Source organism: Patagioenas fasciata, chromosome 16, assembly GCF_037038585.1.
Source record: "Patagioenas fasciata isolate bPatFas1 chromosome 16, bPatFas1.hap1, whole genome shotgun sequence".
In the NCBI taxonomy this organism is placed as follows: Eukaryota; Metazoa; Chordata; class Aves; order Columbiformes; family Columbidae; genus Patagioenas; species Patagioenas fasciata.
In genome coordinates this window covers 15055516-15080893 of record NC_092535.1, presented here as the reverse complement: position 1 = coordinate 15080893, position 25378 = coordinate 15055516, and the positions used below count along the sequence as shown (strand labels likewise).

Sequence of the window (25378 nt, the reverse complement as noted above, 5' to 3'; positions counted from 1 at the left end):
AGAAGAAGCAAAACCAGCTGAAGTGTTTTGTCAATAAAGGGCCCTGGTGTGTAAGACAGAATATCTAAAAATGGACTTCACAGGAAAACTGAAACCACTGAGAAACAGCAATGACTACATTGCAACTATTGCTGTGCAAGGTCTGTGGCAGGACAGGCGGGAGAACACGATGTAGCACTGAAGTGGTTGACTGTGAGCAAATAAAACATGACAGCTTGGCCAAAATAAATGGTGGGTGAAAATCATCCCTCTGGGACATGGGGATGGGGTGGAACAAATCCCACAGGAAGACGAAGCATCTGCAAACTATGAACATCATTGCACAGAGTCCTGATGAGGTCTCAGGTAGAACAAAACATACAGTTGTGGTCTCCAAAGTGCAATAAGATGGAATTAGATTGGAAGAGCCTCCAGGAAGGGCTGTAGGGTGCCTTAGGAATCAGAACACCTATTTTATACAGTGAAGCTAGAAACGGAGTGGATTGTTTACCAAGAAAAATGTCACCATTGCACAATTCCAACAGGACACACAAAAAGTGCCCAAACCAGCATCTGTTTGCAGGAGAAAGATGAATCATCCGTGAATTGCCTCAGTCTTAAACAGTGTTTTATGAAAGTTCTGTGATGCAACATCACCAGTTGAATTCATCACCTAAATTATCAGCGTGGGTGCCCCACGCAGGCAGAGCAATCGATGCAGCGAAGCAGCTTCCAACAGCAGCCCTTTTTTGCCTTTTTGGGTCCATCTAGACCTGCATTTTTGTTAGGCAGCAAAAGCTGGAGGATTCGGGGTGGGCAGTGAGAGTAAGTCCTGTTCAGAGCGGCATTTGCAACTACGTGTGTGCACCAACAACTCCACCCCCCCATCACGGTACCGCGGGTGGTACCCCAGCAGGAGACAAACTTCAGAGCTCTCATGCTTCAGTACACCAAGCCCTCTGTGCATGTTAGTACCAGCTCACTTGCATAGCAAGGAATTCCAGGAAGAAAGGATAGTGCATCAAACACCAGGACCCAGGGGATCAGGTTTATACTTCTGTTGAAAAAAACCCAAGGAAGCCCTTATTTCTCAGAGTTTCAAGGTTGGTCTCCTTACAGCAATTTGCCTCAAGTCCCAGCACCAATCTCTGGTAACCCCTGAGCTCTCTACTGCTCCTGCCGCCGCTCGCTGCCTCCTCGCTGCACAGCACTGCCTGGTGCACAGCTCGTGCTGCCGAGCAGTCTCAGACTGTTGCTGTTCCAAACCCGCACCAGTTTGGGCCTCTTTAACCTCTCCCTGATTTTCAGAAGCTTGTAGGAACCCTGAGGTTTTTAGAGGTCTGCTCCTGTGTCACATGTGGTTGAACCTGGGTTCAAAAGCTCCGGCCACACAGTGTGTGTGCTTATCGCCACTCCTTAAAGACCCAGGTGTGACCCCCAGTTGTGTCAGTCTGCAAACAGATACCAAGGTTCCAGCACTTACCCCCCTCAGGTTTGCCTTATATATTTGATACTTTGAGGGGGCTGAACATGTGAACTCAGCTTATGAACCTAACTTCGTTGCTAGCCCAAGCATCTCCTACCAGAGAAACATTTGAGCAAACTGACGCTCCAGACATAATTGCTGCATTTTTCATGAATTATTCTTTTGACCTTTCTTTTCAGTGGGCTTTTGCACTCCAATTAAACTGTAGTGGCATGATTTCACCTCTGATTCCTGGTGCTCTTGGAGGTTATCTGAATTTCCTCAGGGCTGCTGTTTCCTTTTGCTGCATTGATGATGCTGGAAAGTATACGGCCCAGATCAGACTGGGAAAGTCGGCATCTCAGAGCAGTGCAGCTTTAACCACACAACCGTAGCCCAACTGTGCAGCAAAGCAGCTCTCTCGGGCAACTGCTGTCAGTTAGCTTGGATCAGAACTGTCACTTGGAGAGCAATCAGTGCTGGGAAAAGAGCATTTCTGATCAGCAAACTCAAGAGAGCGTAGTTAACAACCGCGAAGAAGAATTTCTGCCTTCTTATTTACAGATGTCTGCACAAATAATTTAATTTGAACAAACACACTCTGATTAACCTGAGGATGTGCCAAGCCCAGTCAGACCTGTGGCCAAGTCCCACAGCCAGCAAGCGCCCACGCTAACCGGTGCCCTCATGCCAGCGCCCCGACAGCAGAAGAGCTGCCACAGGATGGACTGAACACGGAAGATCCCGTTATTGCCTCAGGACCAGATTTGTTGTCCTGTGGACAAGAACACACCGGAGGAAACCCCTGCAAAGGCAGCAGCTGAACAGATGTGCTGCCTCACCCCAGCAAGGGAGCAAGCACAGCACAAAATGCTCGTTGGGCCATCTGAAGCTTGTTCTGTAGCATGAAGGCATTAACGCTTTTCTAAGTAGCTATGGACTTGGTCCAGAAAGTGCACATGATTTACCAGCTAAATCCACCAGTCCCTTCAGTCCCAGGGAGGGTATGTGCTGCGTCCTCTGGGCCTTCAGGGACCATGTCCCAGAGACATTCAGCCTTTCTCTGTTCCTGCATGTGGGTACAAGCCTACGCTATGGCTCTAAAGTTGCATAAATCCAATGTACATTACCCATCTCTTTTAAATGGTAGCCCCAGCACCATCAGCAAATCCCATTGGCTTCTTACATGAAAATAAGTGTTGTCTTCACATATCATGATATGACATGTGGGTTTTCATTCTGTCCCTCAATTTTTTAAGAGACAACCAGGTCTTCCTTCCATTTATCTCCGCTCCAAAGGAAGTGTTGCAAAGGCCACTTTTGTAAGAGTTTGCGTGAATGGGCTGTGGATGGAGAAACAGTGATTGGAAAAGCATCAGGAAAGCGTGTGCTGGGAAGGTGTTGTGTGAAGGCCTCCCAAGAACTCATAAGCTCTGGGGTCTGGTGGTCCTGTTGAAACCACACAGGCTGACAATCTCAGTTCACCAAGAGCCTGCTGAAAGTGCCCAAGGCCACCAGCACTCCCTGCCATCAGCAACAGCTGTGTAACTGACCATGGCCACAAGGGTGGTGGCAGCTCCGTGCAGGCAAAGCCTATGGGGGTATATACACCTGAAGAAATAAAGAAGGGTCTGAGGGACTTCCCAAACAGCTGCCCAGAAGCCACGGGCCCTCACCGGTGAGCAGCCAGCCGGGCGCAGCCCCGCTCCAGCGGGGCAGGCTGGGGAGGGCAGGAGCGAACAGACCGTGCGAGCAGCACACAGCTCGCAGAGCTGCGACCCAGGGGCACCTCCGCCGGCTGGAGAAGCGGCGAAGAGGAGCCCGCTGAACTTCAATGCCACAGGCGGTGTCCTGAAGCCGAGGAGCCCGCTCAGCAGCGCTGCCCGAGGCCGCTGCGGCCCCATGGCTGCTCCGCGCCGGCTCCGAGCGGCCGAGGCACCGCTCCTGCAGGGCACAGCGCGGCTGCGTGGGCAGCAGAGCCGCCGCGGGACGGCCCGCGAGGGGCCGGGGCCAGGCCGGAGCCAGACCCCCAGCGGCGGGGGCTCAGCGCCGGTGCGGGGAACCCTGACCGACTCCACGGGGCTGCCCGGCCCGACCCGACCCGCCCGGCGCTGGGACAAGCCCGAGCGGGCAGCACCGGCCGGCGAAGGTCAGCAAAGCTGACTGGAAAGGGGCAGGCGGCGGGGGGAAGGCGGGACACACGCCCCGGGCTGCCCCGCAGCCCCGGCAGAGCGCCCGGACACAGCCCCCGCCGGGCCCGCACTCCGACCCGGCCGCTCCTGCCCCCGCCTGGAGGGCCGGGGGATGCAGCCAAACGCCTTCGCGCTCCGCCTAAGTTCGCCCCACGGCGCTCGCCGTAGCTCTCGGGCGGTGTCGGGAGGCGGCGGCGCGGGGTTTCCTGGGATATGTAGTCCGCCCGGCGCGGCAGGTCCATTGGCGCCGCGTTCTCCGGCGCCGCCCGCGAACTACAGGCGGCGGCGGCCGGTGTCTGCCCGTGAGGATGGCGGCTCCCTTGGTGCTGGTGGTCCTGGTGGCCGTGACGGTCCGGGCCGCGCTTTACCGCTCCAGCCTCGCCGCTTTCATCTCCGAGCGGGTGGAGGTGGCGTCCCCGTTAAACGCCTGGAAGCGAGGTGAGGGCCCGCTCCCCGCCGCGGCTGAATGGGCCGGGCCCGCGGGGTGGCGGTGATGGGGCCGGCGGCCGCCCGGGGCTGGGGACGCCCAGGGGCCGGGAGCGGGGGTGCCGGCGGGCCTGGGCCTGTCCCGGGCCCGGTTCCAGGCTGGGGCCCGGCCCCGCGGGGAGAGGCCCGGGCTGCGGTCCCGGGCTGGGTTCGGGCCGCTTCTCTCCCGGCCCCCACCGAAAGCTGCATGAGGTAGTTGGTGACAGCTGTCCCCGAGGGAAGAGCGAGTGCCCGGCGGCTGCAGGAGGACAGGAGGGACACGGGACCGCGGTGTAGCCACTGAGCACAGCCGGCTTGGTTGTGCTTGTACAAGCAGATTGTGTCACAGGTGTGTGTAAAATGCAAAAATGACAAAATCTGGCACCGAATATGAAGCTTGAGTTGTTTTCCTTACGCTTGAGCTGCACAAGTGCTGCCTTGTGGAGTGAACACACCAGCAAGGTTCCCAGGTCCTGCAGAGCTTTTCACTGTTTTGTTTTCCTTGTTCAGTTTGCGGCCTCACACGTTGTTACCAACAAGATTCAGATTCTATTCTGAAGGCTGAGGTACAGTTTAAACAAGGCTTTTTGGTGTCATTCACGGCTATAGCATCTGATCCCATTAGGAACCTTTATTTTAAAGGCAGCCCTTTGGGCAAATAATATCCAGTTACTATGCAGGTTAAATTATTTTCAATTTTGGGGTGGAAAACGGTGGCACAGAGTAATAGAGGTTGAAAGCATGAAAGCGTTTGATGACCTCAGGCCTTTCCTCCACAGTGTGTAGCACTTCGCGCTGCACAGTATCTAAGTACAGCTTCCAAAAAATCCCTTGCAGCAATGGATTCTTTCTGAGTCTTACCTTAGAGCATCCAGGCTGGAGTGAGTAAGGAGCACAGTTAGGATCACCTTGAAAAGTCTGGGCTGTTATCACATGGGGGCTTGGTCACAAAGACAGAACCTGCTTCTCCAGCACTTATCGCTGAACGGAGAACCTCTCCTTGCTCCCTGCAGTCTCCTCCCTCTGAACAAATGGGCCTGTTTCTCGTAGCTTCTTTCACTGCATATGCTGCTCCATCCCCAGGAAGTCTTTGCTCAGTAAGGTGGAATCCTGTGGAAAAACCTGTGCATGCATTGCGGTACAAGGTGTAATTACCTGATTGCAAAGGATCCAAATTAAGGCAGCAAAATATCAGGAATTTTCAACAACAGATAAAGCTTTTACCTTTGCCTGGTAATATGTGTTAATGTCTGCTCTTTTATTTTGCTTTAGGTTGTTTCAGCTCTCTCTGCATCTGTTTTACATAAAATAGTTCAAATTGTATATTATGTCATGATTTGTTCTCTTAGAATTAAGTATTTCTCCAGCATAGATGCCGTGTATCACATAATAGGTGGCTTAAAATAGTAAATATCATGCACGCAGTTTATATATAGTTAAGAGCAAAACATTTCAGCTATAACATTTTTAGCTGAAATAAATAAATGGATTACAGCTGATCGTTTACTTACTAAAAACATATGTGTGGCAGAAGTAAGAAAGCAATCAGTTCTAGCTGGTTGTTGGCTTTGTGAGATTTTGTGTCACCCATTCAGATGGTGGTTCAGTGTGAGGTTCTCATGAGCATTGGGTGTTTTAAAAGCTACAGTTGTGCCATCATGAGATTTTTCTCTCCCTATGGTACCAGATTCTAACGCCGATGTTCTGTTTGTTCCAGTGGTTGAAGGATTAGCTCTGCTGGATTTGGGGATCTCGCCATATTCTGGAGCTGTTTTCCATGAGGTCAGTATGCACGTTTCATTTTAAACATGATATTCAAATGGCACATTTCTTAGTCTTGCTGCTCACAGACAGGCAAAGACTGGGGACCTGTCTTGTCCCAACACTTCAGAGAACTTAGAGTTGTGTAGGTGTCTGTACGATAGTTGTATACGTAGTGACACAATGAGGGAATGCAGTTTGTTATGGGATAACTCATTGCTGTGCAGATGATGAGCATCGTAACATTTTTTTCTGCATAAAGAGAGTCTGAAATAGGGGAGATCTGTAATAAGTAAAAGACTTTGATCAATGCAGATGTTTCTGTCAGCAGAGGCCAGCGTGGGGAGAGACGGTGTCAATGTGAGTCTGAACACAGTTTACTGGATAGCAGTGTCTTGACTTTCTGCATTTGCAGAAATATTGGCCTTAGCACAAGCATGCAATGCATTTATTCCTCATCTTGCAAACACCTCGTTCCTCCAGACACTTAAGCACCTGTGGGATTTTTGTGCTCTGGAGTGGTCTGAGTGATCTGAAGGCGCACTCGTACATAGTGTCACCTGGGGACGACGTAGATATCTTGTATACTTTGAAAATTTGTTTCTCTTCAACAAATTCTTCTTTAAATGCATTTTTCTCCCAGACTGTAATATTTTGCCATGCTTATTTATACCATTACAGTATTTTAAAAGTATTTCAAAATAAATACATTTTCTGACAGTGAAGCCTGAAATTAGACCATTGTGGTGGTTTAACCCCAGGTGGCAATCGAACCACCGCAGCGACTCGCTCACTCCCCCCGGCAGGGAGGGGAGAGAATTGGAAGGGAGAAACTTGTGAATTGAGATAAAAACCGTTTAATGAAATAACAAAATAATACTAATGTACTGCTACTAATAATTATATCTAGAAAAATAAAATATAAAATACAATCAGTAATAATCAATGCAGTTTCCCATGAACTCCATCCATGCCGAGCAGCCGGTCCTAGGAAGAGACACCCTGAACCTGAACAGCCGATCCCAAGTAGAGAGAGAAAGGGCCAAAGGGTCAGAAGGGCTCAGAGGCCACTGCAAAACAGCAGAATGGCAAAAGGCCAAACTAAAGAAACTCCCGAATTCCACCAGAACAGAGCAGAACAGGAACAGGTCAGGAAAACTTGGCTCTCATTAAATCTGCAGCCTGACGCTAACGGTGTGGAGTATTCTCGTTGCTCAGTCTGGGTGTCAGTCGAGTTCTGTCCCATCCATGTCCCCCTTCCCAGCTGCCTCACACCTGTGGGCAGAGCTCAGAGTGTCCTCGGCTCCCAGACAACAACCAAGATAACAGTGAGCTCCAACATTGTTCCAACTCAAAACCACTCAAAGGTGCTTGGAGAAAATCATTAATTGTGTCGCAGGGTGCCGTCTTATTCTGAAACTGAATCCAAACAATGACTGTGCTGTCTACGAAAAGGAAGAGTTTCTAACTGCATGAAGAAAACTAGCTCTGTTTCAGTTAAACCAGCACAACCATGTAAAGATAGTGCTTCCAGAATAAGCTTTTCTGCCAAAGGAATTATTCAGAAACGTGTTCTTCCTCTTACCGTAGAAGGGAAAAGCTGCGGGATTAAGAGGACGACAGGACTGTAGTCCTACTGCTTTGTGGTTTTAACATGCTTTATTCTTTTTGCTTTATAAAAGACTCATCTAAACAGGCTAAACAATGCAACCAGCTATGTAGGAAATAGTTCCAAAGTACCTGCAAACACCCTGAAAAAAATAGATTCTATAGAAAATAATATTTTCTAAAGCTGTTCTTTAAATGCTTTCTGTTGTAACTCCACCACTATACCAGTGGAATTGGAAAGTTGGAATGGAATATAACTGTCAAAGTTGATGGTGTCTTTTATAAAGGGTAATAGAACTTTGCGAGGAAGAAGATGGGTAAGTGTGCTTTGTTTAGTCACTTTACTCTGAAGAAACAGCCTTGTAGAAGAGGCAAAAGAAAATTGCCGTTCGCAGCCTCTCATAGTACTACTACGTTTTTCTCCTCAAATCGCCAGTTGTTTTATCTGGACAGTGTTTGACATGGGTTTCCCTTCTGCTCTCTTTTAGACCCCTCTGATAATATATCTCTTCCACTTCGTGATTGAATATGCTGAATTGGTGTTCATGGTGAGTGCTCCTGGAAAGCTCCTCTTCAAAGGTCCCGTTTTGTGAAATGCTGAATACGACTTTCCTTTTACTCCTGCAAGAATCAAAGACATTCGGCCTCCCTGTAGTTCAGATTCCTGCTGAGCTCACAGTTCCATTAGAAAGGCAGCTTTGTCTGTACAAACCCACGCTTGGGCTTTTCCCTTGTACATATTCCTTCTTTTTTGTGAGTCCTTGGTTAGATAAGTATCCCTGCAGAGGGACAGGAAGTTGGCATTTGGTTTCCAATTTCAAGGTTACCTTCTCCAGGCCAGAATATTTTGTCCCCCCAACCTAATCCCGACATTGCGGTGGTTCTCATTAAAACCCGCTGCCAAACCCCAGTTCTGCAGAGGGAGCACAAACGAGTTAGTCCTCCAAATGTCCCTTGTTGTAAATGGTTCTCCGAGTCCTGCGTAATTCGGGAGGACAGAAATCACCCAGCTGGCTGCACGTGGCACCTGCTGGGGCCTCTCCCGGTCCCTGCAGAGCCGGCAGGGCTGGGGGCCCAGGTGACAGTGCTGCCTGTGTGCTGGGGACAGCTGAGCACTGTCACACTGCGTTCGTGGGCAGGTGGGTTCAGCCAGCTGGGCACTGCCCCGTGTTGCCTGTGCCCTAATTAGATCACTGATTCTGTTACCCTCATGTACTTCTTTCCCCATAATTCCCTTTCTCTTGTAAATGTTAATATCTTTGGTACGGCTCATGGCTTCAAGATTAAGCGGTGGCGTGTGAGTGCAGTGAACAAATCAGCAATCTAGTGGGTTTAAAGCTTGTTTTCTCCTCTTGTGAGCCGAGTCAGATCAAAGTCCATATTCAGCATTGCAATACCTTTTTCTCCATTTGTTTATTTTTTTTACAGTCTGTCTATGCCTTTCTTTTTTAGATAACTGATGTGCTAACTGCTATTGCCCTTTACTTGGCCATTCAGGACTTCAACAAAGTTGTGGTAAGTGTTGCTGATCCTCTTCTCCCAGCAACTATAAATACATCTTGTACCAAGGAAAACACATACCAGAGCATAAAGTATCAGCTTGTCCGTGTTGAGTAAATCTGGCCATGTCTGGATGAACAATAAACATGAGGACCAAATGTGGTAAACATGAAGGTTTGTTGTGGCAGTATTATGGTATGAAACACAGTGTCCGTAGCTGCCACACTGCACTGGAATGGTGGTCACAGCAGTGTAGATTCTTTAATCCAAAGGGAGAATAAAGAATAAAGAAGTTTGTGAGACTGTAGCAGCCAATGAAATGCAGATGAGTCTGGGGTCATGGTTCACAGGATGAGAGGTGAGTTTTAGAATGTGCACTGAAAACCCATCTTCAGCTGTTGTGGCAATTTGCGACATGTGGAATTTAATTACTGGACTATGGTTTTGGCAAGACAACAGGCAAGACTTCTGCGCTACTTTTTCTCACCTCTGCTACAACTTCTGTAGCTGGGCCCTGAAATGTTTTACTCTGAACATGGTTTGTGTTCGCACATAGCGTGAGTTAATACACAGACTGGAAATGGGTGAAAGAATGAATAAACCTTCCAAGGATGCTGAGGTGACATAAAACATCCTACTGAGCCAGGTGAAAGTTTGGCACCAAATATTACTTGTTCCCTTCAAATTTTAAATACACGTATTTCGAGGTGAGTGATTCCTGCCAGCTCTCCCCCATAGGCAGCTCTGAGAGCATTTAGCGTAAGCAACACTGTGCTCTCTGCAACCCCAGAGGGGCAACAAGTCAGTATTGACATGAGGATGGGCGCTGCATTTTCTACAGCACCTGCCTGGTCTCCCATCCAGCTACATACTGACTCCGTGTGCTCTGACTTCGAGGCTGAAGAAAGGACTCATAATAGAACTGCAGATGTGTAAAAATCCTGCGTGTCAGTTACTGTGCTCGTTGAGCATTTATTGCCACCATCTCTCTCCTTATGTCTCACCATGACATAGTTCAGTAGGTTCATAATTTGGATTTCTGTCTCCATAGAGAGCATTATAGAGCAAGATAGGTTAAAGAGAGTGGTCTTGGGTCCCTAAAGGAGATTTGCCATTGATCCATCTTCAAAGTAACAAAGACCGCATGTTTCTCTGACTTGGTTTCTTAGGGGCTTGTACATTGAACAGTGAATTTAGAAACTCAACTGTCCGTTGGAGATCCAGACAAGCTGTAGGAAGATTGGAAGTATTAAACTCTAGTGTGGTGAATTCACTGCCAGCTGTGTCAGGAGTTAGACACAGATAATTACGGAAGCTCAAATGAGTAGAGATTATCTGCTTTCTTATGACTTCTACTTCAGTTGTTAAGTATTTGGGAAAAGAGAGGGGGTTTTTGTTGTGTTTGTACAACACCGCACAAAACATGAGTTCTGGCTCACGCCTGGGGCTTGGTTATACTGCTCTGCAGTCATGGAAGTCCCGAGTGATAAGAAATAGTGGCTTTCCTCATCTGACAATCTTTGGTCACTTTCCCTTGTTCAGTTCAAAAAACAAAAGCTCCTAATAGAACTGGATAAATATGCACCAGACGTGGCTGAGCTCATCCGGACACCCATGGAGATGCACTACATCCCCCTCAAGGTAGCACTAGTGTAAGTATTGCTGCTTGGCGCTGCTTTGGTTCCTCAGCTCCCGTTGGGTTTTATTGCTCGGATTTGGGGCTTCAGTAGTTGTTGAAGTTGTTGGGCTTTTTTCCCCCAGAAATTCTGAGTTTCCTATTACATGTAACCCCCCCAGCTCTGAACACTCAGTTTGAGGGTGAAAGGCAGATGCTCTTCCAAATGTTTGTTGCCAACAACTAAATTCACTCAGGCCCTTTAAGACAGACTCAACCGTGTAACATCACGAATTTGGTAGCAAGAATGTTGTGTCTGCACAGATCACATTCCCATTAATTTGCCTGTATGCTAATGTTATCAGGGCTGATTTTATGCTTCCCAAATGTCTCGGGTGTCTTTAGAAAACTTGGGAGAATCTTTGAGCAGTCAAACAAATTGTTTGCTGAATATCACAACTTGAATATCCCAGAATTGCTCATAATAATTCAAAGATCTTTTCAGATTGTCATCCTAATAGTGTCCTGTCTTGGTTTTCCTCTGCGTACTAAACTTTTTGTTATTTATTTCAGAAAGCTTCAAATAAAATAAGTAATATGCGAGCAAGATACTTAATGTCAAATAAATTCTTAATTGGGATTTTGACATGAATAAATGATTATCTGAATTATTCTGCGTCAGACAAAGTTTTCCATTAGATAGGCTGTAATTTTTTCTTTGTATGTATTTTGTAACATGGTAAATTCTGCAGGGCAATGGAGTCTGTGAGTTGCAGTTGTTTGTACCCACCGCCGCTGCAGCAGAGCTGGCCGTAGGTTGTCTCTCCTGCTGGGGGCTCTCCCTCTGCAAACACAGCAAAAAGCCAGATTGGGACCCGGAGAAGTAGGAAAATATTTATGTAAAGAGATAATTACGAAATCATCAGTCCTGCCTGCTCACTCTGGTGATTGATTTAGTTATTAGCAAGGCTGATGGGTACATTCTCTTGGTTAATCCTCCCAGACATTTTTTCTGTGCTTTTGGGGTTATTGTAATTCATATTTCCAAAAGAAACTGGCGTCTTTACTAACACGTCCTTACTAATGAAGGTTTTCTTAGCTGGCAGGTTTTGTGCTCAGGTCGTGGCGTGGGCAGCACAAGCGGTTGCTCTGCCATAGGAGTGTGCAGGTGCGGTTGGGTTGGGGGAAGCTCTGCCAGTGTCTCAGGATTTGTTTCCATCTTGCTATCTTCTTATTTTTCTTACTTTCTTAGCGTCAGTAAATGTGAGTAGCAGAAAGACTTTACTTTGGATCCAGTATTCCTAGGTCTGACTGAATAAACACACAATGGTTCTGCAAAGCCAGGAACAGTTTTCATAGTCATTTTCTAGGGTAGATCGTGGATTTTAGGCATCTTCCCAACCGTCTCCTTTTCTCCAGTGTGCTACTTGGCCACTCTGTCCGAGGCCACGATCCAGGGATCTGTTCTTTGCCCCATACTGAGGGATCTGCTCAGCTGAATTAATTTGGTGATGAGAGGATCCCATCAAATGTCAATAAACATAAAAAAATGGCAAATTGCACCTGCTTTTCCTTTGAATATCTCTTCAATTAGGTGGCGTCTCCTTTGAATGTCATGACTAACTCAAGCTTTGCTCTTTTTCAGGTATCTGTTAAACCCCTACACCGTGATGTCTTGTGTGGCAAAGTCCACCTGTGCCATCAACAACGCTGTCCTTGCGTTCTTCATTTTAGCTACAATAAAAGGTAATGCAATGGAGAAAAAATGGTTCGTTATCTCTTTCTATAAAGATTAGAAAATTAGCAGAAATTAGATCAAGGTGGAGCTTTACAAATATGCTTGTGACACACATCTCAGGGAAACACATCAGAAATGAGGACTGGAGCAAGGTCCGAGCTCTACCTGCAATCACAGGAGATCAAATCAAAACTTGCTTTAATCTCAGTATACCTGGGAGTTTAATCTCTAACAACTGACTCCTTTTCCTGCATGACTTTGAATAGTTTTCTGTTTATGAAGAAATGTGTGTCTGTGTGTAGGAGGACATAACGCTCCTGCTGCTCATTCTTTTGTACGTGAATATGCACTTAAAGTGTTGTATACAATTTCTTTTCCAAGTGTGTCTTTGAACTTGTATTCAAAAGCAGGCAGTTGCCTGCAGCTATTATTTACCTTTCACTCATGGTTGTACCCTTGATTTGAAATTAGTTAATTGAGCTTTGGGGAAGCCAAAACAGCAACCAAAAACCCACACCAGCACAGTTGGATAGCTGATGACAGAACAGCTGTTTGCTTCACTTTGCACAATGCCAGCTCTCTGTTTCTTTTCTGACTCCCCAGTGCTCTTTGCACACGTGATTTGTACAGGTCACAGAAGTTTCAGGAGTTTGTGCTGGATCAGAGGAAGGGTCTGTCTGATCTTGTCTCTGGCTGTGCCCAGACCCAGACACTGCAAAGAAAGCTGGTATAGATTGGTTTTGTTAGTGTTTCCAAAAGCAAGTTTTCCACCAATTATTGACTAATTGACGCAAGAGAGGTTTTGATCTAAAAACATTTGCAAAAGCAAATGAGTGAGGTCTTTTTAGTTAAACTGTGTTTGCTGATAGATGAATAGTTCAGTCACAAAGCTGTAGCGGCTGGCCCCTGTGTTTTCTCCCTGGCTGGGAGTGTGGCGGCCTCTCAGTTTTAAAGTGGGCAGAGAGGGTATCGGATTATGACTCTGATTTCTGGGTACCAATTCTTTAGATCTGTGCAGAATCGATGAAATAGAGGACAGGGAGGTTTTTGTCTGTGTTTAAGAACAGAGAGGGCTCATCACCAGGTCAGCCTGTATTTTCTCTTTCAAAGGGTGGAAGCAGAGAGCAGCTCACTGAGTGTTTGATTCAGTAGGCTGGCAATTAATCCAGTGCAGAGTCATGATTCTTGCTGTCTAAGCTGTATTTTTACAGATGACTTCTATCAAATGACTCAAGATGAAAGGCTATAAGCAAGCTACTGCACTCGGTGCTTGTATTTTTATTGTTTAACCTGGGACATTTTGTACTTGCTTTCTGGTGTTGGGCAAGAGTACTCAGCCCTTAGCTCAACCTGAAACACCTCAAATACAGCTTCCTCAAGGAAGACATTCATATTTTTAAGACCACTTGGAAAAGTTGCGCTAATCCCATTTATGCCTCAGTTTTGGTGTCTGTAAAGTAGGGCCAATGCCCCTTCATTCCTTCAGCCACAGACTTGTGCTGGCTCCTTTTCACAGAGCTTTGCTGGGGGCCCTGACACGTTCTGGTGAGCAGGTTATCCAGCATGCCCAGCAGAACTGAGCTGTTTCGTGCAGATGTGATGTCAGGGAATGCATTCCCATGCATAAACAGCAGCCAGCATGGTCTACATATAGTCTGAACTACATGAATCTCTTTCTGTGTGTGAATGATGTCAGCAGTTCTTTCCTGTGGGAGAATCACCTTGGTATGAGTCATTCTCCATTCAAAACATAGTTAATAAAAGGACACTCTCCAGGACACGTTCCACTAAAAATGCCTTTAAGTGATGTCCTGATATTTGTAAAGCCTCTGCAGAGGGTTGTGCATTTCTTCACGTTTGGACTGCCTGTCTGTAAGGCTGTTAATGTTATATGTTCATTACAAATAAATGTATTATTTTTCTTTGCAGGTAGTGCCTTACTCAGTGCTGTGTTTCTGGCCTTAGCAACATACCAGTCACTCTACCCGCTCACGTTGTTTGCTCCGGCACTTCTTTACCTGCTACAGGTAGATGATTTCTGACTGTTGGTACCTGTTGTCTTGTAGCTGTGCAGGGACAGTCCTTAGCTATTGAGAGGGGAGGTGGGCAAGTCCTGCGTTTCAGAAAACGTGGCTCTTCTCAAGCCATGGAAGTTTGAAGCCTTAATGGAGATGCCTGTTCATAGAGAGAAGGGAGCAGAAAGTCGTCTACAGAACGGGCTTGCCCTATGGAAGTGCTGTTCTTTGTGTCACGTGAATAGCAAAGGGGATTGTGGACCTGGAGAGGAGGAATGAGGAGCTGTATGTTTGAATCACTCAAGCTTGGAAGTGCTGCTCTGGAGTGTAATGGCGAAAGGCAAGTGCTTATGGAAGCGGCTGGTTGCCCTTGTCCGTTCTCCGCCCACTCCAGAAGCCCTGGGTCCCCGCAGGGCTGCCCGTGCTCGTTCGTGGGCACAGGGCCCCACAGACAGAGGCAGAAGCAGCCCAGCCGTGGGCTGGGAGGCACAGCTGTGGGCAGGGATGCTGCTCTTTGCTAATGAGTGGATTCATCACCGCTTTGCCTGCGTGCTTCCCACTGGGCTCTTTTTTAGCTCTTGTGCTGATGCTGCAAACTGTGACTTAACTGAGAGTCCAAATTGTAATGCATTTAATGAAAACTGATCATTTGCCAGTCCTATTCTGGTATGGGAGCAAGGTGAGGCTGTGGCCGCTAGCAGAGGACTCTTACCTGAATTCACAGATGACTTGGTGATCACTTGTGTTGCTTTTGTCACTCTGGAAGTTCTGCTGTTGAGTGTCTCACCAGTCTTTCTTGATTGCTTCTGCCCTGTCTCCCTCCTGATTGCTATGGCTGATCTTAACGACGGGTTCGTTACAGTCTATTCTGAAATTTTGGAACTTCAGAAGAGAATGGAGAGTCCATTCTAGTCCATTTTCTTTCCATGACAATCTGGCATGAATGTCTCTTACTTTTTACCAGAAATTTTATTATTATTATTGCTCTTTGCAAGGCAAGAACATCTGCAGGGTCACTGTGGCTTTTTCAGTTTGATATTTTTTTAGGAGCATTTACTTTATATATTTTATATTTTGGTCTTATTTGTTCTGTTTTAACTTGAAGTGGCAGAAAGTACCAGCATTGTGTTCACAAGCAACAAGGAGTGCTTTGATATGTGAGTGCCTAATTTGCAGCTTTTAAAGGGGATCATGCTAGAGTGTGTTCTTTTACCAAGATTTGTAGAGATACTTTCTTGCATTCCCTGTACAGAATTAAGTAGCTTTTCCTCAGCACTTTCTAATCTGTCCTGCTGAAACTCCTTGGTAAGCTTGCTTATGTTGTTCCAGCAAGTGTTGTTAAGCACACACTGACTGTGAGAACAGTGTGTGCTTTGCACACCAGCGGGAGCTGGCTCCCTGTGCACGTCCTGCCAGAGAAAACCTGCGGCCAGGTGCAAAAGCTGCCTCACTGCTGGGGGTTCCTCCACTGGAAATCAGGCAGCGGAACAATATATTCATCAATGATTTGGACAAGGGAACAGAGTGACTGTCAGCAAGTTTGCTGCTGACACCAAGCTGGGAGCAGTGGTGACACTGGAAGCTGTGCTGCCATCCAGAGACCTGGACAGGCTGGAGAGCTGGATGGGGAAAAGTTTAATGAAATAGAACAAGGGCGAGTGTAGAGTCTTGAATCTGGGCAGGAACAACCCCAGGTTCCTGTATAAGTTGGGGAATGACCTATTAGAGAGCAGTGTAGGGGAAAGGGACCTGGGGGTCCTGGGGACAGCAGGGTGAGCATGAGCCAGCACTGGGCCCTTGTGGCCAGGAAGCCAATGGTACCTGGGGTGGGTTAGAAGGGGGTGGTCAGTGGGTCAGAGAGGTTCTCCTGTCCCTCTGCTCTGCCCTGGGGAGACCACCCCTGGAATCTTGTGTCCAGTTGTGGCCCCTCAGCTCCAGAAGGACAGGGAACTGCTGGAGAGAGTCCAGCGCAGCCACCAAGATGCTGAAGGGAGTGGAGCATCTCCCGTGTGAGGAAAGGCTGAGGGAGCTGGGGCTCTGGAGCTGGAGAAGAGGAGACTGAGGGGGGACTCATTCATGGGGATCAATATGGAAAGGGGGAGTGTCAGGAGGATGGAGCCAGGCTCTTCTGGGTGACAACCAGTGACAGGACAAGGGGCAATGGGTGCAAACTGGAACACAGGAGGTTCCACTTGAATATGAGAAGAAACTTCTTGATGGTGAGGGTGGCAGAGCCTGGCCCAGGCTGCCCAGGGAGGTTGTGGAGTCTCCTTCTCTGCAGACATTCAAACCTGCCTGGACACCTTCCTGTGGAACCTCAGCTGGGTGTTCCTGCTCCATGGGGGGATTGCACTGGATGAGCTTTCCAGGTCCCTTCCAACTCTGACATTCTGGGATTCTGTGACAGTATTGCAGACATCAAAGGTGCAGGTGTAGCTGTGAGGGGGAGGGTGTAAATCCTACACTGGGTGCATGAGACTCAACTGACTGCAAGCAGAAATAACCAGCTTAGCTATGGTATTTTCAAGCACCGTTCTGGAGATATGTGAAATGTGGGTGACTTAATTTGCCACAGTGAAGAATATAAAGCACATTGTGCCTGACAGCTGCTCCTTCCAATGCCGTAGTGCCAGTATTTGATGCTTTCTTTCATCGATTTTAAAATGAACACTGGACACTTGGGCTTTTTGTGGCTTTCATCTGATGAGGGAAATCTGTGTGCTTGTATTTTCAGCGTCAGTTCATACCAATAAAACTGAAAAGCAAAAGCTTCTGGCTGTACACCATGCAGTACGCAGCCCTGTACCTGTGCAGCCTGGTGGTGATCATCTGCCTCTCCTTCTTCCTCCTCAACTCCTGGGATTTTATCCCATCGGTTTACGGGTTTATGTAAGTAGAAGTTGTTTCTGTATAGCCCCGTCTGTGTTGTTTCTTGTGCATCACACACACATGCCCCACTCCCCATCCTGAGGAATGTGTGATCTGTGGTTAAACTGGCGATGTAATAAAAGAGTGTGTGGAGGAGTGCAGGCATTAGCCAGCTTCTGGTAATTAAGTATCAGCAAGAATTGGAGAAGACAGGAGATGTTTTCCACTGAGTTTCACTGTTGAGCTACTATGACTCTGAAACGTTCGTCTCTCTAGAAATGTCTGCTCAGGAATGGTTTAAATCCTGCTGGGGCATAGGGGAGGATTAGTTTCTTTTCCCTCCAGGTTTTTACCCCTTTGGTTTCACTTCCATGGATTTAAAATATAGGTTCTCCATCCAGTAGCACACAATGATTAATTAATGTAACAGAAGCAGGGCAGTGAAAAACAACCATTTAAAAATGTTACCTTGCCTTTTCTTTTCAAATTTCAGCCTTTCTGTTCCAGATCTGACACCCAATATTGGCCTTTTCTGGTACTTCTTTGCAGAGATGTTTGAACACTTTAGTCTTTTCTTCGTATGTGTATTTCAAATCAATGTGTTCTTCTACACCATACCCTTGGCAATAAAGCTAAAGTAAGTATGTATTTCTCCATTAGGGTTTTTGCTCTCGGTTGTCTGGTGGAAACTGATAAGGCATCAGATGTCTGGATGTACAAGCCTGAAACAGGGCCTGTACTCCTCATTTCCCAAAGTTTCAATCTTGACTCCTCTGAAATAGAGTGAGTTGGGCTCTGCTGTGCAACAGATGTGTTGCAGACATCAAAAGAGCAGAAATTTAGGCTATAGAGGTGGCTGCTCCCTGCCAGCACAAACCAGTGTGGTCAGAAAGCAAGGACTCTCATCTGGAACTTGAAGGTTTTTATTGTCAGGAAAAAAAGTGGAAACTCCAGGACATTTCTCACATACCTGGATTCTCAGTCAGCTTATCCTGTTGAGTTGGAATGGATACAGACCTCAGGACACACCAGAGGGAAAACTGTGGGCTTCCCCAAATCACCTTCAGAGGGAGGTGCTGATTGCATTTCGGTGGATAAGACAGAGCTGGGGAAGCGCAGGTGACCAACTGCACGGGCGTATGTTGAGTTGAGCCGTGAAGAGGTGCCAAGTTCTGTGTGAGGGCAGCAGGCAGGTGTGCATCCCCTTATCCCGCTTCTCTGCAGAGCGGCTCCGTGTTCCCCACCAGCACTCGGAGGCTGGTTTAGAGAGAACAGGGGTACAGAGCCTCTGAGCCCATCCCCCAGTGTATTTGTTCCCTTGCTGCTATTTACATCCAGTTTCCAGGGACCCTGCTGCATCCTCTTACCCTTTGTGTCTTTTCCCTTCAAGGGAGCACCCTGTGTTCTTCATGTTTGTCCAGCTCGCAATCATTTCTATCTTCAAGTCGTATCCCACCGTGGGAGACATTGCACTGTACATGGCCTTCCTTCCAGTCTGGAGCCACCTTTACAGATGTAAGTTCTTTGTGTTTGTCCCTTCTCTGGGGTGGGAAAGGGCCTGTCCAAGAATTGTCACCACTAAAGCAAACCAGGGCTGTCTGGAAGGAGGTTTGATTTTTCTGGTGATGATACAGTCTCTAACATGTCCGTAGGACTAGGGTTGAAATTGGTTGAGGAGGGAATTTTCACCTGTAGCTTATCTCCCCCCTTTCTCCAAGTTGTTCTGAAGATGAACTTTTTTACAGTCCTGCACAAGGGATGTGGTTTATTTAAAGTACATCCATCCTTCAAATGCTTCACTCCATGTGAGGCTGTGTAATTTGAACACTGCTCCTGCAATTGGTGAGTTCCCCAGCCCTGAAATCCTGCACCTCGCAGGGGTTCTTTGTTTTGCATCTGCTTGTTTGCTTCGAGTGCAAATAACTGATTTATTCCAAGCAATTGTCCAGTTTTTCTTAAATGCCTCATAAAGAACCTCTTTAGCTTCTGAGAAATCCTGAGTCAGGGTGGTTCAGCTGCACGTTCTGAATGTGCAGCAACTGGGACCAGTGAGAGGGACAGCCGTCTGTCACCTGCTGCCACCCCACAGCGAGTGAACAGACTACTGAACAAGAAGTTCAAAAAGAGAGGTGTGGACAGGTCTGGATGTGACAATGCTCTTAAAATGTCAGGTAGCTCCCTTCAGCTGCAGAGTCATCCAGGTACCTTCAGGGACATTGGCTGAGCTATAGCCAAGCACAGCAACACAACTGCCGGGATGAATTAGAATAGTGCTGCCAAAGGACAGGCATTAATATTTTCTTCCCGTGAACTATCTTCTGGCCTAGTAGTTCCTAGCTCTTTTAGACAAAGTTGTGCTTGGTTTTTGTCCATCTGACACATACACAGATTAATGGATCCCGGCCACACTTGCGCCGCCCCAGGTCATGTGTTTGTCAACACATTTGACCTAATATGAGTTTCCTCCTGGTATGGTGCTTTCATTTCCTTACCACCTCCTGAGGAAGTACCTCTTGTCTTATGGCCCACAGGTTCATTTGTTTCCTTTGTCGTCAGCCTGACGAGGTGTGGGAATGGCATGCTGTCCTCTCTGAGCCCTGGTGCTGGTGGAAAGGCCCTTCCCAAAACCGCTGGTTGCTGTAGTGTAGACACCAAAAAGCCAAAGTCCTCCAAGAAGGAGTGTTAGGAAGTTGAATCTAGGAGGAAGGAGCTACAAATGAGGATTTCACACTCAAGCAAAGGCAGAAGTATTTATTTTAAAGGGAAATGTAGTGGATATATAAAAGCTTATTAAAGCAAACTGTGAAAGATTATTGGAAAGTAGTATTTGTTGACAAGTGCCTCTCCATCACTGCACATACCTTAGGTACCATTGCTGGTTGCGTGAGCGTGGCTGCTCAGTAATGCATCATTTTAACAGCTTGGTTTTCTTTCGCAGTCCTCCGGAACATCTTCATCCTGTCATGTGTGCTCATTGCCTGCTCCTTCCTGTTCCCCGTCCTGTGGCACCTATGGATTTATGCAGGAAGTGCCAACTCCAATTTTTATTATGCCATCACGTTGACTTTCAACATAGGGCAGGTTAGTAGAGCGAGGTAAACAAGGCTGCACTGTGGGTCGGTCACCGGATTGGGGATTCTGACAGCAACAGTGGGTTGTGCAGGATGCATCTGGCTCTTCGCATCCCGTGTGTCCTGCGCAGCAGCTCCCAGCCTGTCCTTGCTCCAGCTGGATGCTGCCTCGGTCTCACCTTCTGGCACACTAATGGGCAAGGGTTGCTGTAGGATTTGAGCTATAGCTTAATAATCGCACTGGGCTGTACTGCAGGGTATGTGGGCTGGTGTTTGATAGCAGAGGAAAAACATCTCGATGTGGCAGAACTAAGGGCACACCTGAAGGGTGAGTGAAGAGGCGAAGTGGAAAAAACCACAGGGCAGCAGCAGCAGGGCCAGACAACAGGCACATGAGAACTCCACGTACACAGGGACATGACACCGATCTTTCTGAGCATGATATCTCACTAAAACACAGGGTTGTGGGGTTGTGCAGGTCCCAGTCATGGCAGGGCTTGCTCGCGCTGCTGCTCTCACAGCCGTTCTAGGTGCATGACGTTCACAGGCCTCAGGGAGAGCAGAGCTGGGCACCCCGGGAAGATGGGGTTCAATGTACATGGTTACTTCAACCTTTGCTATGTCCCTCCTCTTCTCTGTGCTATTTCTCATGTCTCTGAGCCCTGAGAGAGTTTCACATTTGGCTGAGCAGAATGTTCATTTCGTGTTAAAGTTGCCTTTATTTTGAATGTGCCTCAGCCATTTACATTTGTCTGCTTCTCCTAAAACTAGAGGAGCAATTTTGTCAGGAGCTAAAAATCACCTGCTTGTACAGCCCCCACCCCCTTGGTAAATGGGCACAAGCCCATTCTGTAAAAGCAAAACGAGACTCGGTACAGTGAGTGGGGTGAGAGGGAGTATAGAAATGCTACTAAGAAACGCTTATAGGAAACTGGGAATGGTTCATTAGCTTTCTAACTACACATCTTGCTATGGAGTGAAAGGAATAGTAAAACTTTAATTACAGATAGCAGAGTTCTTCTCCTACCAGAGAAACTCATCGCAGATCCTGCAAGGTCTTACGCTGTATGTAAATGCAGACAGAGCAAGAAGTCTGCTTTCTGATTTCCTTGTGACAAAGAACGAGCCCTCATCCCCGCTAACTTCAGCGCTTTTAGGCGAGGGAGCGTCACATTGCGCTGCCTCGGGACAGCCAGAGCAGGGCTGCAGGGGGAGGGACTGGTGATTCCCACGTCAGGTTTCCACGTTCAGTTCTCTGCGGGCACTTCCACTGTATTTCCCACTGCAGCGTGGCTGGTGGCGATACCAGCCTGGGGTTCGGCTGCTCCCGAGCGGCACGGGACAGCGCCTGCACCGCTGTGTGTGGCAGCGTGCCCGACCTGGGCCGGGAGGATGCGGGGACAGCCAGCTCTGCTCGCCGCTTGAACGGAGACACGTGTAAGCGTGTGCATGGGGTTGGCTGCCCCATGGAGAGGGCAGGAAGGAGATGCAGGAGTGATGGGGGTGGGAGAAGTGCTTTTAGCTGGTGTTGTGCCTGGATGCTGGACTGGGAAGCCACAGCCTTGGCATTTCAGCTCTTCACCCCTTAGCCAGGTATGATTTTGTTAAGCTGCTAAAGCTGCTGTTTGCCAAGGCCGACCTGGGGAGCTGTGGTCTTCTGGTACCTGCAAGCTTCTTACCTTTTCTGATAGAAATAGCAGTTGGAAAACAATCACAATTGAAAAGTGCTTAACAGAGATGATCTGTAAAGCTGTGGCACAGATGGACCTGCCATTGTCTTATATTTTGGTCAGTTTGTGGAGCTATTCTCCTCAGCAGAGATGTCTGTGAGAGCACACTGGCAGTGCAATAAATAGATTAGCTTAAGTCTCCCTTGGTTTAATGCTGCAAGGAGCGTTCACAGAATCACAGTGTGTCCTCTTGCAAAGCATGGTGAACAGCCTGGGAAGTTCTGAAACCCCTTCAGAGTCCATCACAAGCACAAACCCCTTTTCATTCCTTGTTCTGAAGCATCACTGATGTGTCTCAACATCTCACTTCTGCAGATCCTGCTCGTCTCGGATTATTTCTATGCCTTCCTCCGGCGGGAGTACTACCTCACTCACGGACTCCACTTGACGAGGCAAGATGGGACAGAAGCCATGCTCGTTTTGAAATAAGGATTTGCCCACCATTCCCTGGGCCATGGACCACTCTGAGGAACGTGCAAAGCTTGGGGTACGTGGGGTGGGAGGGAAGGTTCCCTGAATGAGGTCTGACTTTGGGAATGATACCTACTGAAAGGAAGGGCTGAGGTTCTTCTGGGAATACCCTCCTGAGCTGTGGGCCCAGTGCAGAGACTAAGAACTACAAGTAGGAGCTGCAATGCCTCCTCTGGAGCATCTCCCCTCTTCCCTCAGCTGTGCTTTGCACTGTGACCTCAGCCATCAACTCTGGGCAGTCCAGCAGGAACTGGAGAAAGTGTCTGAACTAAAAGCAGGGCTGAATCTCTGGCCCAGAAAGAGCTCAGACCATAAACTGTTTCCTTTACTATCACTGCTTCTCGGGGATGTTTGCTTCCAGAAATTTCCCCTTCACTGCTTTGACCAGTAACGCTCCTGCTCGGCACAAGGCGATCTCTGGGTACCTGGTGCTCAAGCCTGGGACGCAAAGGCCATTTCTTGGATCTGCTGCTGTGGGATCTGGAAAAATCACATGTGCTCGGGCACAGGGGGTGCTTGTGAAACAAATGGTGACCGAGGATGAATGAATTGTTGGAAGGAGGTCAGCTGAAGCTGCTGCCACACTAACAATCCTGGAGCTCAGACACTAGTAAGAACTGGCGCTGGGGTGACAGCAGGAGCGGGGTGGGTGCCGGGGGGCTGCTGTATCCCGTCCAAGCCGCACCGGCACTTCATGTCAGGAGCTACACAGAGGCATTGCGGCGTCTTGGAAGAGAGAACACGACTGTGGAGGTAACAGTCCCGTACTCCTTGTTTCTGTGGGTGACAAAGCCTGGTGGTGCACGGCTCACTTGGAGCCTGGTGTGGAACAAGCAAGCTGCCTGCCTGGGGACCTGGCAGTGTCCAAATCCAGACCGAATCCAGGAGGCTGAGCCACTGCTGGCCTGGAGTTGAGCTCCAGGTGTTGCGCAGCCACTGAACACTACGGGATGTGCCCTTCCCATGGTGCCCTCTGGCCAGCACCGCGGTGGTACCATGCGGCTGAGTGCGGGGGCTCCGATGCAGCATTCGCTCCCTCCGGTGCCTCTGTGCTCAGTCCTGGTCTCTGCGGCATTGCTGCTGACCCCTGAATGTCACGCACTGATTCCTCCACGCTGGCTTCTTGCTCTGCTGGGTGTGTGGTGGCAGAGGAGCGGTGGCCCTGGTGTGGGAGCCTTCTCCTGGTGCTGGGCTGTGGGCAGCCAGCTTCCCGCTGCTCCCCAGAAAAACCCAAAGGGCTGGGAATGTCACAGCATCAAACTGCACCTGGCACAGAGCAGCTGAGAGCCCGGCGTGCCCAGACAGTGGTGTAAACAGCCCGTCTTTCTTTCTGGACAATTAAAACTTTTGCCTTACTGCACTGCTATTAGCGCTTTGGTGGGGGGTGTTGATCCGGCCCAGGCCCCCGGCCAGGACGGGCCCTTTAGCCCTGGGCCATGGCGGGGGCACACGGAGCCCGGGCTGCTCCCGGCTGCGTGGCAGGGCCGGAGCTTAATAAACTGCGCAAGTTTTAACAGCTCTTGTGTGCTCAGTGTATGGGGGGGGTGGAACAAGAGGGTGAGGGGTGGGCTGGGAGGCACCAAGAAGCACAGGGAGGGCTTGTGAAGGGACTTCAAATCAAACACAGGTCAGGAGGGAAAACAGGTGGCTCTGGGGCGCACTGATGCCCACTCTGGTTTCAGGAGACGCCAGCCACGCACGGTTCAACCCGACAGCAGTGTGAAAAATCTCAATAGGAGGATGAGTATCTGGTTGACCATTTTACAGCCCCCTCTTCTCCCACAGCAGAAAGTGATTCACCCGTCAGGAAGGAGCTGGTGCTGCCCGGAGGTGACAGGACCAGGCTGAGGGGCCAAGGGGAGCAGGTCCCACCTCTGTCTGCAGCAGCTGAATTTGCTCCTGTGACTGCCCAGGTCCCCACTCTGGCCACCCACCCCAGGCTGGCTCCATCACGGAACACCCTCCGGGAGCAGGGCCCAAAGCTGGACTCAAAAATGGCTCTGAGAAGAGGTGGTGGAGCGAGCACAGGGGGCAGGAGCAGGGGATGGAGCAGGGGCAAGAGATGTTTGGGGAGGGGGCAAGGACAGTGCAGGGCAAGGGGCAATGGGCAGGAACAAGACGGCAGCGACTGGGATGGGACAGGGCAGTGGGCAGGTGCACAGGCAGGTCCAGTTGAAAGGAAAGGGCAGGAATGGGGAGCGGGCAGGTGCAGGGCAGGGGCGGTGACAGGGACAGAGAGCAGGCAGGGACAGTGCAGTGGCAGGCGCAGTGTTGAGGACAGGGACAGGCTCAGGGACAGTGATACAGACAGGGCAGGGCAGGAGCAGGGTCAAGGCCATGGCAGGGGCAGGGGAAAGGACAGGGACTGACCCTGCTGGCTCGGGTAGGGACATGGAAGGGGCAGGGACAGGGCAGGGACACGCATGGCCACCCCATGGCAGCTCAGGCAGGGACTGGGTGCCCCATCCTGGCTCCTGGGCAGGAGGTGAGGCCCGGAGAGATTTTTGGGGCCACTGGGACCACCTGGGCCACCCAGGGCCCTGCCAGTGACTGAGTGCCAGGTGTGCCCAGCACCAGCCCCACCTCCCAGCACTAATCTGGGGCCACAGCTGCCATCAAAGCCCAGTGGGGACCCCCCCTCCAGTGGGCAACCAGGACTGATCTGCCATGGGGCCGAGGAGCAACCCCAAAATGCCTGCAGAGGGGCCAGGACTTGGGACAGGCCTTTGTGGCCATTGTGCCACCATGCATGGCACACAGAATTCCTACACTGGCATAAACGGGACGCTGTTACTGTTGGGCCCACAGGCTCACAGCCATTCTGGCGGTTTTGAGGGGCATCAATGGGAAGGGGACACATGGGGCACATCAGCCCCTCCCTGGTTTGCAGGAGCCTGGGG

General features: G+C 49.1%; 1 protein-coding gene across 3 annotated transcripts; it reads left to right on the top strand.

Moving 5' to 3' along the window:
• The first annotated feature begins 3867 nt into the window (after positions 1-3867).
• Positions 3868-23994, top strand: PIGU (phosphatidylinositol glycan anchor biosynthesis class U). 3 transcript variants are annotated; one of them, XR_011741576.1, is made up of 13 exons: positions 3868-4074; positions 5819-5883; positions 7959-8018; positions 8923-8985; positions 10513-10622; positions 12231-12331; positions 14253-14350; positions 17073-17227; positions 17700-17843; positions 18597-18721; positions 20145-20287; positions 22323-22494; positions 22840-23994. XR_011741576.1 is itself a non-coding variant. In XM_065850202.2 (12 exons), the coding sequence occupies exons 1-12, from the start codon at positions 3945-3947 to the stop codon at positions 22434-22436; spliced, it is 1308 nt and encodes a 435-aa protein (XP_065706274.2). In that variant the 5' UTR covers positions 3868-3944; the 3' UTR covers positions 22437-23994. The 3 variants fall into 3 exon arrangements, 2 of the variants coding, with proteins under 2 accessions (XP_065706274.2, XP_065706275.2); XM_065850202.2 differs by having other exon boundaries at positions 22323-23994; XM_065850203.2 differs by lacking the exon at positions 3868-4074 and adding an exon at positions 4220-4450 and having other exon boundaries at positions 22323-23994.
• Positions 23995-25378: the final 1384 nt, after the last annotated feature.